The sequence below is a fragment of the Chrysemys picta genome, chromosome 1, assembly GCF_011386835.1.
Source record: "Chrysemys picta bellii isolate R12L10 chromosome 1, ASM1138683v2, whole genome shotgun sequence".
NCBI lineage: Eukaryota > Metazoa > Chordata > Testudines > Emydidae > Chrysemys > Chrysemys picta.
Window position 1 is genome coordinate 238,340,666 of NC_088791.1, and position 15,273 is coordinate 238,355,938.

General features: G+C 40.7%; 1 protein-coding gene across 11 annotated transcripts in view; it reads right to left on the minus strand.

Annotated features, from left to right (window-relative positions):
* The window catches only part of TBC1D8 (TBC1 domain family member 8), an 81,331-nt gene that overhangs the window by 44,490 nt on the left and 21,568 nt on the right, over nucleotides 1–15,273 (minus strand). For 5 of the 11 annotated variants that reach the window (XM_065580891.1, XM_005283255.4, XM_065580895.1 and 2 more), the window contains exons 2-4: nucleotides 12,747–12,857; nucleotides 3,831–3,949; nucleotides 73–301 (exon numbers count right to left, since the gene is read on the minus strand). In XM_065580891.1, the coding sequence (XP_065436963.1) occupies nucleotides 73–301; nucleotides 3,831–3,949; nucleotides 12,747–12,857 (459 nt within the window). Of the gene's footprint in view, nucleotides 1–72; nucleotides 302–3,830; nucleotides 3,950–9,355; nucleotides 9,482–12,701; nucleotides 12,858–15,273 lie in introns of those variants that run through there. The other 6 variants (XM_005283254.4, XM_042840783.2, XM_042840784.2 and 3 more) reach the window with 3 other exon arrangements.

Here is a 15,273-nt window from a genome sequence, read left to right on the forward strand (position 1 = left end):
CAAAAAGTGATATGTATGTTTACAAGTCTGCATAGGGTATAGGGATAACAGTTTTTATATGTTCACACTTACATTCTTTGCCTAGGAAGAAGGAATAAAAACAGAGGTGGTTGATGCTCAGATAAAGCCAGCCTTGACGAGGAACTTTACCCTTCCAGCAGCAGCATGAATAATAGGTAATTAACTTCTCTGCTTCAGGGAAGTTAAATCTGGCTTCAAATTTCACTAGCGCCTCTCGAAACTTCTCAGGATCCTCCTCCTGCTCTGCTACTTTACTCCTGGTCTCTTCTGCTATCAATGCCTGATTCAATGACAAGATAATATATTACGGCAAACTGGTACTTTGCCCAAACTAGTTATTACAAGCCATCAGTACATTTTTAAAATCTCTCTTAGAAAGGTATCCAAGTTGATGTGAAAGTTATACAGACATTTACTTAGTATTTGCAGTCTGTTTACCCACACTTCCAAACCCAGTCTTCTTTTTGGCCCCAAGTTATAACTGAAAAATATTGTTCAAACTACAATTTATAATTAAAAGCTTGATACCAATAATGGCTTGCTTTGATCACCATGATTATTTCAAATAACCCAGAGAAGGCAATAAACATTATTGGAATTTCACTCAGCATATGATGGCTGTAGAAGCTTTAATTTGACTTACATAGCACAAAGCTACAGTACCAAATTTTTATATTGATCAGCAATATTACCAAGAAACAGTACAGTGAAGTATACGATAATCTGTAATAAGCTTTTAACTATTTTTAAAGACTTAAAATAATTAAGTGCTATGTCTTTTCATTACAGCTCTACAATAAATAAGGAGTAGAGAAAGACAGTTAAATACAAATTGCTTGGCTAAATGCAAATTTACTTCAGGTGCTACAAAATACAAATCAGTCCTACTGGAATACTGTAATCCCATATGCCAGATGTCTATAGCAAAGACCAGAGAGCTGATGTAACAATAAAAATATGGTCCCATTATTCAGTTTGAAACCTGCAGAATTCTAGGTGTCCTGCTCTCACTTTCATGGTCACAAAATTATTAAAAGATGTGAGTTTTATTCAAGCCTTTCAGAGAACTTGGATGTACAGGGTGTAGTAAGGAAAGATAAATCACTGAACTACTGCCAGAAATAGGAATTTAAAAAAAGAAAAACTTCTCAACAAGGTGCACGTTTTACAGATGTTGCATCAAGGATCAAGTAGGTGATGGTGTCATTTTCCCCCATTTAGGGATAAAATTTAGATACAGCAACAGACTATTTGGAGCTAGTCTTTTAAACACAGATGTTTTGAACGGTCTTGAGTCCCTGGATAGAATTTTATCTTTATTTCTGTAACATCACAGATAATCAAGAGTTTAACTGCAGTCCAAGACCAATGATATCACTGATGCTAGAGATTCATGTACTGTAATCTATAGGGCCCTACCAAATTCATGGTCCATTTTGGTCAATTTCACGGTCATAGAATTTTAAAAATAGTACATTTCATGATTTCAGCTAGTTAAATCTGAAATTTCAGTGTTGTTATTGGAGGGTCCTGACCCAAAAAGGAGTTGTGAGTGGGGGTCACAAGGTTATTACGGGGAGGGGGAGGAGGAGCTGCAGTCAGTGGTGTAGCCAGGTCCTAAGAGCAGGGGGAGCAAACATTAAAAAGGTGCCCTCCCTTGGCTCCTCCTCTGGCCACGCCCCCTTGGCTCCTCCTCTGGCCACTCCGCGCCCCCTCCCTCCCCTTGGCTGGCTCCTCCGGCCGTTCCGTGCCGCCTCCACAGCCCCCACATGGCTCCTCCGGCCGTGCCGTGCTGCACCCGCCCCCCCACGGCTCCTCTGGCCGCGCTGCGGGCTGCCATGCTGAGTCCCCCCTTGCTCCTCCAGCCGCGCCACCCCCCCTCCATGGCTCCTCCGGCCGCGCTGTGGGCTGCCATGCTGTGTCCCCCCCCTCGCTCCTCCGACCGCGCCACCCTTCCCTCCCCCCCCATGGCTCCTCCGGCCGCGCTGTGGGCCCCACCTCGCTCCTCCGGCCGCACTGCCTCTCCCCCCATGGCTCCTCCGGCCGTGCCGCCCTCTCCCCATAACTCCTCCGGCCATGCTGCCCCCCCTTGCCTGCAGGAGCCCAGCACCGGCCCAGCAGGTCAAGCTTCAGAGCGGAGCGTGGGCCCCGCCCGCTGGCGCCATGGTAACCCCTAACTAAGGCACCGCTTTTGGAAAATGTGCTGAGGAGAAGCGGCTGCTTCCCCTGCACCCCCCTAGCTACGCTACTGGCTGCAGTACTGCTACCCTTATTTCTTCACTGCTGCTGCTGGCAGTGGCACTGGCTATCTGGAGAGCGGCAGCTGCTGGCCAGGAGCCCAGCTCTGAAGGAAGAGCCACCGCCAGCAGCAGCGCAGAAGGAAGGACGGCATGGTATGGTATTGTCACCCTTGCTTCTGCACTGCTGCTGGCAGGGCGCTGCTTTTGGGTCAGGACCCCCAATTTGAGAAACACTGGTCTCCCCCGTGAAATCTATATAGTATAGGGTAAAAGCACACAAAAGACCAGATTTCACAGGAGGAGACCAGATTTCACAGTCCGTGACGCGTTTTTCATGGCCGTGAATTTGGCAGGGCCTTAGTAATCTAGGGTGTCAGAGCATTTCTGTGTTGACTACCCTCTACAAATTAAAAGCCCCTTGAGCATGGGTGCAGAGGCAGTACCCTCTTAGAAATCCAAGCAACCTCCCCCTTCCAAGTGTGTGTGTGTGTGTGTGTGTGTGTGTGTGTGTGTGTGTGTGTGTGTGTGTGTGTGTGTGTGTGTGTGTGTGTGTGTGAGATCAAGGCTGGCTTCTCACATAAGCACTGCCCCTGGACAGTGGGACCCATCATATCTTACACCTGGATCTTGTGCGTGTAGGTTCAGTTATCTGTCAATTATGTGTCTGGTGTAATTTTCAATCTTGAGTAAGCGGATGAGTGTGAGAGAGTGCGTGCATGGATAGATGTAGATAGGAAAGACTGATGGGATGTGTTAGGAAAGTATGAGAGAGAGAGAGAGAGAGAGAGATCAGCGGAGAGGAAGGAAGCAGGAAAAGAAAAGGGAGAAGCTACACAATTATAGGAACACAATGTGTGCTTAGTGTAGGATCAAGAAAAGAGAATAAACAGATATGGAAGAAAACTCAAGAAACAATACATCATGATCTATTACAGGAAAGAAAATTGGAGTGAAGCCAGAATGGGAAAGAATGTATAATGGACACGAGAAAGATGAAGCTATACACCTCATTTGCACAGGTATTAAGAACCTGCAGCTCCCACTGACTTCAGTTGCAGGTGCAAGCACTCAGCACCTCTGAAAATCAGGCCCTGCAAGTATTAAATTGAAAGGTAAATGTAATGTACTGCCAATCAACTACAGCCCATGACAGACTACACAGCTGTTATTCCTGTAGGTTCCTGAGGCATGATGGCACAGGTATTTTTCACCATAGCTAGTAAGCACCTAGGTATGTGGATATCAGAAATGAAAATATTGTGTAGACATACTTTCCAACTCTTTCCAATGCGGGATGACAACAAACTAATGAGACCACTGATATGGAATGTGGAAATCAAGACTTGAAAAAGAAAGCTATGTACATTTCATGACAAATATAATTGTGTTCAGAATAAATATAGCTGCAAAGTCACCTCATTTTATCAAAAATATTGTCTAGATGGGCAAAAGCTAATATGGACACAAACAGTTGGTAGACTGGTATAGTTCCACAATATCAAGAGTTATTTCTACCAATTCCTTTACTAGTGGGCAGGGGAAAGATGAAAGCAAGACAACTTTTCTTACCTTTACTTTCCCTTTGACAAAACTAACAATATCTTCTTTATTATCAAAAACAGACAAAGTATGGAGTAAGTTTTGCTCCAGCCACTCCCAGTGCTGATTTATCTCCTCTAAAGTGGCACCTAGAAAAGTAAAAAGAGCTAATTAAAAACCACATAGAAGAAATTGTGAAAGAAACTAACTAAAAAAAAATTAAATGCAGTTGTGTCATAGTGCATTAAAAGAAATTAAGTTTCTGAAGTCACAAATGAAAACTATTAGTAGCAAATAGGTCAATAAGATGTTACATTTCAAGGCATAACTAGAGGAAACAAAAGTAATACTATTTTAAGTAGTCGTTTTTAGTACTTTTAGTTTTCAAGATCTGAATACAAGTTCTCTGCAGACAAATGCTGGTCTGACTTTCAAAGCAGAAAAAATACAACAAAGCTTCTTACTGCCCTGTCTGGATGTGGCTCATTTTTGATTTAAGGTTTAACTCTCCTGCCTCTCCCAACAAACACATGCTCGCTCTCTCTCTCTCTCTCTCTCTCACACACGTATGTGCCTTTGGGAGGAGGTTATGTGACCTTTAATTTGGTACCCTACTCATGAAGGCTTTTGTAATAATCAAGATGTCTGACAACAAAGGAGTTTGGTTTTGGTTGTTTTAACACTGCTTGACAAACCTAAAATGAGACTGTCTCCAGTTTTGGAGAGAGGTGGGTAAATAGATTAAGCTTTGAAACATGATGGATTTCTTTAAAAAGCAATACAATTTATTCTTATTAAGTACCACGTGTACCTATGAACTCCAAAAACGTGATTTTAGTCTCTGGCAGTTTGCTTCAGGCAAAATGCTTGTTGAGCTCCACTACTCCAAAAAAGCTGCAGTTGTGCGTCATAACAACATGAGACCAAAAAAGTGCAAGGAAAAGAGGCAAGTTGTAAAACAGCACTACTAGGAAAAAAGTAGCCACCCCACAAGATAGCTCCTGCCAGTCACTCATTGAACAGGATAGGTAACAGGTAAAGAAGGCATGATGTGCTCTTTTCAGTGCCCTGCTGGGAAGAGAGGCAACAGTGAACAAAAAGAGCAGAGCGTGAAGGAAGAAAAAGAAAATTCAAGTACAAATCTCATTATCACAAAACCTGAGATCTGTAAACATCAAAGACTGCATGTCGCCTCACACGGCAGAGATGATAAATTTAGCTAAACATTTTCCACCTTCCTCTGCTAGGTTTCCCACAAGGAATGCCAACTGGCAGGGAAACTTTCCAAGATTTAACTTCCTCAACAGGAAGGTTTTGCGATGGAACTTCATAAATATCATCAATCAAGGCAAAAAATATAGAAGAAATCATGAGAAAGAAGATAGCCATTTAGATGGCCTTTGCTAACGATTAGGAGGACCACACGCTGTAGGATATTAATTAAGACCTATTGTTTCATAGGAGATGTTTTAATATAAAATGACAATTTATTAAATTGAACATTTAAGCCTGGACAATGTAGATAAAGGGTAAACATAGTGGGGATGAATCAGCGGTCTGCCTTTGTGTGTGCAGTCTGGAATGAGAGACTACAGTAAGGAGGAGTATTCCATAGTAGTTGGCATATTTTCTTTTTTGCTAGACACCTTGTCCAAGCACTGATCATCTCTCACCTGGACTGCTGTAAATCTTCTCTCTGCCTTACGGTCTACCCACTCATTCTGTTCAAAATGCTACCCAAGTTATCTTCCTCCTCTCTGACCATGTCACCTCACCGCTTCGTGACTCCCTCTCCTCCCTGAGCTCCCCATCTCTTACTCCCTAAATTCAAGCTCCTTGTCTTCAAACACAAGCATGATCTAAGACTTCATCTACACGACAGACCTCACAGCACCACAGCTGTACTGAAGCAGCTGCGCCGCTGAAAGATCGCTTGTGTAGCTGCTCTATGCTGATGGGAGAGAGCTCTCCCGTCGACATAATTAAACCACCCCAAACGAGCGGTAGTAGCTATTTCAGCAGGAGAAGCTCTTCTGCCGACACAGTGCTGTAAACACGACCACTTATGACAGGGAAACTTCGGTAGCTCAGGTTCTTTATTTAGAACATTGAGCAACACAAGTTTTGCCGACATAAGTGGTAGTGTAGACATGGCCTTACTCACCCCTTCCCTGGCTACTCTCATTCCTTCTCATGCCTCCTATGCTCTTCCCAATCCTTTTGCCTTACTCCTCCCTTCATCTACTCCTCTCATTCTGCTGCATGGCTTTTTTTTTTTTTTTTTTTTTAAATACTGCTCTATGCCCAGAGTCTCTTGTCCCCAGCTGCTAAGCACCCTCTCACTCCTTCTTCTCTCCTCCGAACCCACTTATTCGATAATCCCCACACCCACTCTGTTCTGAACTGTCTTCACGTGTCTTGCCTGGTATTTTTTGCAGCACAGCTGTAGCCGGGTTGGTCCCAGGATATCAGAGAGACAAGGTGGGTAAGGTAATTTATTTTTATTTGAGCAACTTCTGTTGGTGAGAGAGACAAGCTTTTAAGATACACAGAGCTTTTCTTCAGGTCTGAAAAAGTAAGTAGAGTGTCACAGCTAAATACAAGGTGAGACAGACTGTTAAGCACAAGAGGTTACAGGAGACCAGTTAAAATGAAGGGGCAACTGACACCTCTGCGGTCACAGGACAATCTGCCCCACCTTGTAATTAGCAGTGACACTATGATTACCTTTTCCAGACCTGAAGAAGAGCTCTGTGTACCTTGCAAACTTGTCTCTCACCAACGGAAGTTGCTCCAATAAAAGATATTACCCTCATCCACCTTGCCTTGAATTTGTACATCTTATTTTGCTTGTAAATGCTCTGAAAAGGCAGAGAACATGTCTTTGTGTGAAAGCTAGCATTTAAGCCCACAGACCCTATCTAAGTGGACTGTTAATAATTCATATTCCATTTTTCAACAGTATGTTAACTATCCAGCAATGTGGGGGCAACACAACATTACGTACTCTCATGCTAGGAGGCACAGGAGCTGCTCCTTGGCTGCATTTCCAATTTTTACTGCAGTAGAAACTGCCTGTAACCCCCTTCAACCCAGAACAATCTTTGGATTGTTGAGGGGAATCTTGAGAGCCTCTCCAGCACCTCACTAGTACAGGGAGAAATTAATAAGCAGATTCCCCCAGTTGCTACAGTAGAACCCTAACATTGCTTTTCTGCTCCAAGGCTCCAGCTTTGTGGGAACTTACGGGGGCAGAGTCTCAGCACCTTTTCCACAGGCCCTTCCCTAAATAAATGCAGGTATCAGTTTTGGGGAACGAGGATAAGCAAAGAGCCACAATGGAAGAGGCAGCTTGGAAAACTTCAACACTGTACTAAAGAGAGTCGGGTTCTGCTGTGTTACTGACTAGTATTGCCAGCCCTAGCAGGAAGCCTGCTTCTTCCCCAGCTGCTGAAGGCAGCATTTCATAACAAGAGGATTATTAGTCAGAAGCAGGTTACATTTTTATTGTTCTTAATGTCTTTATGGATTTTTTGCTCATAAAACTGCAAACATGCTTTGACTACAAAAGACACATAAGAAATATAAGAACAGCCATACTATGTTACACCACTAATCCGTCTAGTCCAGTATCCTGTCTTCCGACAGTGGCCAATACCAGACGCTTCACAGGGAATGAACAGAACAGGCCAATTATCAAGTGATCCATCCCGTGTCATCCAGTCCCAGCATCAAGCAGTCAAAGGCTTAGCCATTTTGGCTAATACACATTGATCAACCTATCCTCCATGAACTTCTCTCATTATATTTTCAACCCAGTTATATTTTTGGCCTTCACAATATTCCCTAGCAATGAGAGCCATAGGATGACTGTGAGCTGTGTAAAGAAGAACTTCTTTTTGTTTTAAACCTGCTGCCTATTAATTTCATTGGGTGACCCCTGGTTCTTGTTATGTGAAAGGGTAAGTAACACTTACTTATTCATTTTCTCCACACCATTCATGATTTTATAGACCTCTATTGAATCCCCCCTTAGTCACCTCTTTTCCAAGCTGAATGGTCCCAGCATTTTTCTCTTCTCATATGGAAGCTGTTCCATATCCCTAACCATTTTTGTTGCCCTTCTCTGTAGCTTTTCCAATTCTAATGTATCTTTTTTCAGATGGGACAACCAGAACGTCACACAGTATTCAAGGTGTGGGCATACTATAGATTTCTAAAGTGGCATTATGATATTTCCTGACTTATTATCTATCCCTTTACTAATGGTTCCTAACATTCTGTTCGCTTTTCTGACTGCTACTCCACATTGAGCAGATGTTTTCAGAGAATTATCAACAATGACTCTCAGATCTCTTTCTTGAGTGGTAACAGCTAATTTAAATCCCATCATTTAATAAGTATAGTTAGGATGTTTCCCAATGTGCATTACTTAGCATTTATCAACATTAAATTTCCCCATCTGCCATTTTCTTGACCAGTCATCCAGTTTTGTGAGATCCCTTTTGTAACTCTTCCCAGTCAGCTTTGGATGCAACTATCATGAGAAATTTTGTATCAGCTGCAAACTTTGCCACCTCACCGTTAACCCCTTTTTCTAGATCATTTATGAATATGCTGAACAGCACTGGTCTCAGTTCAGATCCTTGGAGGACCCCACTATTTACCTCTCTCCATTCTGAACACTGACCATTTATTCCTACCCTTTGTTTCCTGTCTTTTAACCAGTTACTGATCCATGACAGGACCTTCCCTCATATCCCAAAACTCCTTACTTTGCTTAAGAGCCTTTGGTGAGAACCTTGTCAAAAGCTTTCTGGGTCCAAATACACTATATCAATTGAATTACCCTTGTCAACGTTTGCTGACCCCCTCAAAGAATTGTAACAGATTGGTGAGGCATGGTTTCCCTTTACAAAAGCCATGTTGACTCTTCCCCAACAAACCGTGTTCAACTGTGTGTCTGATAATAATAGTAAAAACCAATGCAAAGAATTAATTCAGCTTTTCTGCAACAGCCTTGTCTTCCTTAATTACTCCTTTAGCCCCACTGACTGACTAGCAGACTTCCTGCTTCTGATGTTGTCAAAAAAAATTTGGTGTTAGTTTTTGTCTCTTTCGCTAGTTTGCTCTTCAAGTACTTTTTTGGCCTGCCTCATTCTATTTTTTGCACTAGACTTACCAGAATTTATGCTCCTTTCTATTTTCCTCACTAGGACCTGACTTCCAATTTTTAAAGGATGTCTTTTTGCCTCTAACCACCTCTTTTATTCTATTGAGCAATAGTGGCATTTTTCTGGTCCTCTAATTATTTTTTTATTTGGGGTATACATTTAATTTGAGCCACTATTATGGTGTTTTTAAAAGTGTCCATGCAGCTTGCCAGCATTTCACTCTTGTCACTATTCCTTTTAATTTCCATCTAACTAGCTTCCTCGTTTTTGTGTACTTCCCCTTTTCAAAGTTAAATGCTACTGTGGTATTTTCCCTCACTCAAAGATGTTAAATTTAATTACATTATGGTCACTATTACCAAGCAGTTCAGCTATATTCACCTCTTGGACCAGATCCTGTGCTTCACTTAGGACTAAATCAAGAATTGCCTCTCCTCTTGTGGGTTCCAGGACTAGCTTCTCCATGAACCAGTCATTAATGGTGTCTAGAAATTTTATCTCTGGATTCCATCCTAAAATGACATGTACCCAGTCAATACGGGATTAGTTGAAATCTCCCATTATTATTGGGTTTTCTTTGTTTGTAGCCTCTCTAATCTCCCTGAACATTTCACAATCATCACCCCTCCCCCCTGGTTTGGTGGTCGGTACCATATTCCTACTGCTATATTCTTCTTGTTCAAGCATGGAATTTCCATCCATAGAGATTCTTTGGTACAGTTTGATTCATTTCAGATTTTCATCTTATTTGACTCTGCTTTCCTTCACATATAGTGCCACTCTCCCACCAGCGTGACCTACTCCATCATTCCTATGTATTTTGTATCCTAGTACTACTGTGTCCCGTTGATCATCATCATTCCACCAGGTTTCTGTGATGCCTATTATATCAATATCCTCATTTAATATCAGGCACTCAAGTTCACTCATATGAGTATTTAGACTTCTATCATTTGTATACAAGTACTTATAAAATGTCAATATTTAGCTGTCTGCCTTCATGTGATATAATTGAACGGGACTCTTTTTCGTTTGACTGTTTTTCTTCAGCTCCTACTTGTACTTTATCAACTTCAATCCGCTCCTTTTTACTAGGACAGAGAGAATCCCTGTTAATAGATCCTCCCCTAAGGGATGTATGTGCTCCTCTGCACCTGTCAACTGTTCCCCTGCTCTTAGTTTAAAAACTCCTCTACAACTTTTTTAATTTTATATGACAGCAATCCCGTTCCATTTTAGTTTAGATGAAGCCCAAAAGGATCTCCAGTTCCTAATAAACCTAAAACCTCCTCCTTACACCATCGTCTCATCCATGCATTGAGACCCTGCAGTTCTGCTTGTCTAATTGTCCTGAACATGGAACTGGAAGCATTTCAGCAAATGCTACCATGGAGGTTCTAGACTTAAATCCTTTACGTAGCAACCTAAATTTGGCCTCCAGGACTTCTCTCCTATCCCTATGTCACCTACATGTACCAGCACCAGCGGCTCCTCCCCAGCACTATACATAAGTCTATCTAGATGTCTTGAGAGTTCCACAACCTTTGCACCCGGCAGGCAATTCACCATGGCGTTCTCCCAGGCATCACTAACCCACCACCTATATTTCTAATAATCAAATCCCCCAATACTATTACCTGTCTGTTCCTAATAAGTCATCTCCCTCGGAGGGGGATCCTCAGTGCAAGAGGATACCATGGCATCATCTGCAAGGAGGGGCCCAACTATGTGACTGTTTCTCTCCCCTCCAGCTTGATGTTCTCCTTCCTGGAGACTTTCATCCTCCGCAACACCATAAAGGCCGTCAGATTGGGAGTGGGACCGCTCTACTGTGTCCCGGAAAGTCTTGTCTGTGTACATCTCTGTCTCCCTAAGCTCCTCCAGCTCAGCCACTCTGCTGTCAAGAGACCGTACTCTGTCTCTGATAGCCATGAGCTGCTTGCACTGAATGCACACATACACCACCTGCCCACAAGGCAGGCAATCATATACGCTGCATTCAGTGCAATAAACTGGTTAGCTCCCCCTCTGCTGCTGAATCCACATAGTATAGATTAATGCAATATTGATCTACACAACCAGAGTTATCTTCTACTGACTTGGAAAAATTAACTGTTACTTACAACAATACATCTTGGAAATCCATTTGGGGAAGGGGGGAAATTCAAGGTCTTAAAGTGTTATTTGTTAAAGGCTTTTCTAAAACTTCTATAACCTACAAAAAAATCTTAACCATTCCAGTCAAACAAGTGGTTCCCCTTGAAGTGAAAAACAACAGCTGCCCTAGCAGACTGAAGAAATCTGCATAGAGTAGAGTAATGATCAACCCCAGAGAGGAATATTACCTACATGCTACTGAGCAAGGGACCTAAGCATTCTTTGAGATGAACACTGATTTGCATTTTAAAATGCCAAACTCATTTTCTTCATTACAAGAGCAATATTTAAGAGCATGAAGTATTCTGTTAACAAAACATTCTCTCTTTAGTGGTGTGTTCTTACCTTCCAAATAAAAAAAGAGTACCAAGTGAACAGCAATTATGAAAATGAGGAAATGGTAGCACCTAACCATAGCCAAAAATAACATGAAGAACAGACTCTCTGCAAGCTTCCCAACACAAATGTAACAATGCACATCAATCCTGACCTACTACCCTTCGCTCCCGTTTTGTATCTTCAAAATACACTAAAAATCATAGAGTGGTTTTGAGGTACAGACAGGCATCCATAGGGCAATGTTTTCCAATGCATGGAGCACTTCCTCAAGGGGGTAAAAGGGAGAGCACACATGCATGCACCTTCAAAATGTGAAATGTGTGCAGCTGAGGAAGAGACATCTACCAGAGTTTTCAGTAAGCCATGAACAACAACTCTAATGTGTGAACTGCCCCATTAATTTCAATGAATACTAAATCTAACACCACCAGTGATATTTTAAATGTCAACATTGTTAACTATTTCACTGCTCAACACCGTGAAAAAAAGGAGAGGAAATATGTTATGAAGATCTACACCAGCATTTTCCAAAACAGGAGGAAGAATGAAGGACTAGCCAGGAGAGCACAGGAAGTGTATAAAAATGCATACATTAACATTGGTAGGCTTTAAACACCACATAGCGGGGCTGCTATGATTTACAACTGGTTTATTTTTCTTAAGGGGTGTTCAGCTTTGAAAAGCATGGGAAACACTACATTAAGAATTAGTTTAAAGACTAGCAAACTCAAGTCTTCAGAGTGCACTATTCTTCACCATAGGGTCACCTAGCACTATGATATTTTAAAACATTTATTATTTTAAAACATTTCATATTTTTTAAAACATCTCTTTCGTGAGATTTTATTGTGATCAGAAGAGCTGGGAGACTTTTTTTTTTAAATAAACGGCAGGTAAAAATTAACTGCCGATACACGTGTTGATGAAAGACCAGAACAAAAAGCCTCCTGCTGCAAGCGGCCTGCACAGGCTACTATCTGAAATGATAAATATGTGAATGGAATGACCACATTTTTTTTTCTTGCTTAACAGAAAAAAACATTCCCTTATGTTATTAATACCTTGAATTATAACCAATAGGTATTTTGGTTATTAAACAAGTCACAGCCAGTAGCCTTTACACACACATGAGGTTACTAATTTTGGTTACCTTCAGCGTCTTGGACATGCAGATACTGAGCATGCTCAGAATTTAGCTTTGGGGATTTTTTTAAATTGGTATGTAACTCACCAGCAGCTATGGCCCAGTAAACTTCTGATCCATTCAATAACTCACCACATGCTATGGCAGAGTAAACTGGTGATCCTGGAACTTGAAGTAAAATTCGAAATGGAGCAACACGTGCATTAGAATCTAGCACTGCATCCAGGGCACCCACCAAACGACCTGAACACACACACAAAAGGAGAATGACATGTTTTAATTACAGCAGCACCAACTCTCACTGAGACCAGTTTATCACTATTAGACCTATTCACGTTTAAGACCCTCAAATTAAGCACTGAACAAAATTATAACAAAGCTCTCTAACATTGGCTTGTAAAATGGAGAAGTGTTCAAATGCACCAGAGACTAGAGGGCCAGGCAGACCAATCGGAAGACCAAGTTTTTACGCTTCTAGTTCGTTTATTATGCTATATATACATATGACTAACAGAAGCTTTGAAACCTAAGCTATGGTTAGAATACATAAACATGTATTATTTAGAACAGTCTCAAATGCATTGTGTCTCAGATTCTATTCCATAATAATTGGCTCCTGAGTAAAACAAGTCTTAGCATATTATTGCTATCTGTTTGAACTGGAGTCATGAATTTGCAGGTGAAAATATAACAAAGTACCAAACCCTCTCCAATTATTACAGGAAAAACAATCCAAAAAAAAAAAAATCAAAATTCCTCCAACTACAAAAGATGAGCACTTAAAATGTGCATTCCCCCATTGCTGCATAAAAGGTTCTAATTCTGTAAGATGATCTTAAAATTCTGTATTTTGCCAACAATAATAATACAATTAGGAGTGTCCTATGAGTCCGCATCCTGTCATCAGAGGAAGCTGTAGGGCAACGGCATAGCACAGTCTAGCCTGCAAGTTTCAAAATATTGAAGACCATGTGATTAACAAAGAAAGAAACAGCCCAGAGACTAATTTTTTCATCCTGATAAAAAAACCTATGAGTAGGGATTTTTAAAAGCATTTAATTTAGGCCTCACCTTGGTCCCATTTAAGTCACTGGCAAAAGTTAGACCAAGCACTTCTGAAAATCCTAATAAAAGGTCAGACTTGTGAAATATGGTTATTTTTAGAGAATACAAGAAATGCACCCATACAATGAAGCCATGTAAGTACATGGGAAATGAAGGGTATTTATCTTGTTTCTCGGTTTGTGCAAATTAAATTCCCTTTTCTGTCCTTGAATGACTGATCACAGCAGCCAATTCCTCTTTTCACTCTGTACTTCTGCTTACCAGTTCCATAATGTTCACTAACTGTAATGAACCAAGTTTCCAACTGAACACAAGTAGTAAATAAATGAAAATAATAAATACCACCCACTCCCCGGATCGGCCAGTTTAGCCACAGTTTAAATATTATAAAAACAAAGTACTGAGAAGTCAAAACTAAGAAGAATCCTTTGAATATATTATTATATTTTAAAAAAAGATCTGAGCCAGGTTCATACACAAACTCCAATGATGATTCACTGGAATATACATCTGAAGTCTCCCTCTTCAGTTAGTTTTGTATTTTCATAATTAATATCATACATGAGGGGCCTGACTGAACTTCCATTAGTTTCTATGGAAAGACTCTCATACACTTACGTGGGATTTAGATTAGGCCCCAATCTATTTTTAATTTGGGTAGGACGGAAGGCCCTTTCTAGTTTCACAAGTAACAATGTTGTCTAGATTTCTGATCTCACATATCTGCTGCTGATTCCAGGGCAGTAAAACAAAGGTGCACCAGTGATGCAGAATAAGCAATTTGTGCACATTTCACACCTGTATTTTGATTATTTTCTTCAAGAGAGAAAAATATTAAGTATTTAGCGCAGATTAAAACAATTTCCTAGTTTGACGTAAAAGCATATCAACAATCTTTCTGAGGTAGCCTCATTACTATGCTTTAGCATGTCTATTTTGAGGTGCTACAGCAATGGCATAGGTTGAAATTTAACTGAACAAACTCCAAAAATAGATCTTTCAAAAATTAATCAGCGAGTGCTATAAAAACTATGCAACGTTAGCCAAAACTTGTACATTAACCTGGTGAAGACTGAGTACAAAGTTTAATATTAAAGAAAGGATGAAAGCTACTTAAATTATTCAAATGGTGCTGCTTTCCAAGTGTTTTTTCTATCATATAAACGCTGAACTCTGCTTAATACTTGTAACATACAACAACTGCACAGTGCTTCCCCCTGAATGAACCAATAAAAGCATGCAAACAAAAGAACTTTCTAAAGGGACACAATTTGAATTTTAAAAATCAACTTTTTCTTCAGATTTTTTTTTTTTAAGTTTCTGATAGAGCACCCTTTAAAACAGTCCTTTTTAAAAAAAAAATATTTTTCTTACACACACACACACACACACACACACACACACACACACACACACACACACACACACACACACACACACACACACCACTCTCCTGTTGATGTTTGAGGGTCTTCTTAACCAGGAAGGAACTGATTGACTTTTACAGGAAAAAGCAAATCTTACTATCCATAAAAGCCTATCAAATAAAATAAACTAGGGAAAAAAAGAAAAATATGTTTTACTAACTTTATTA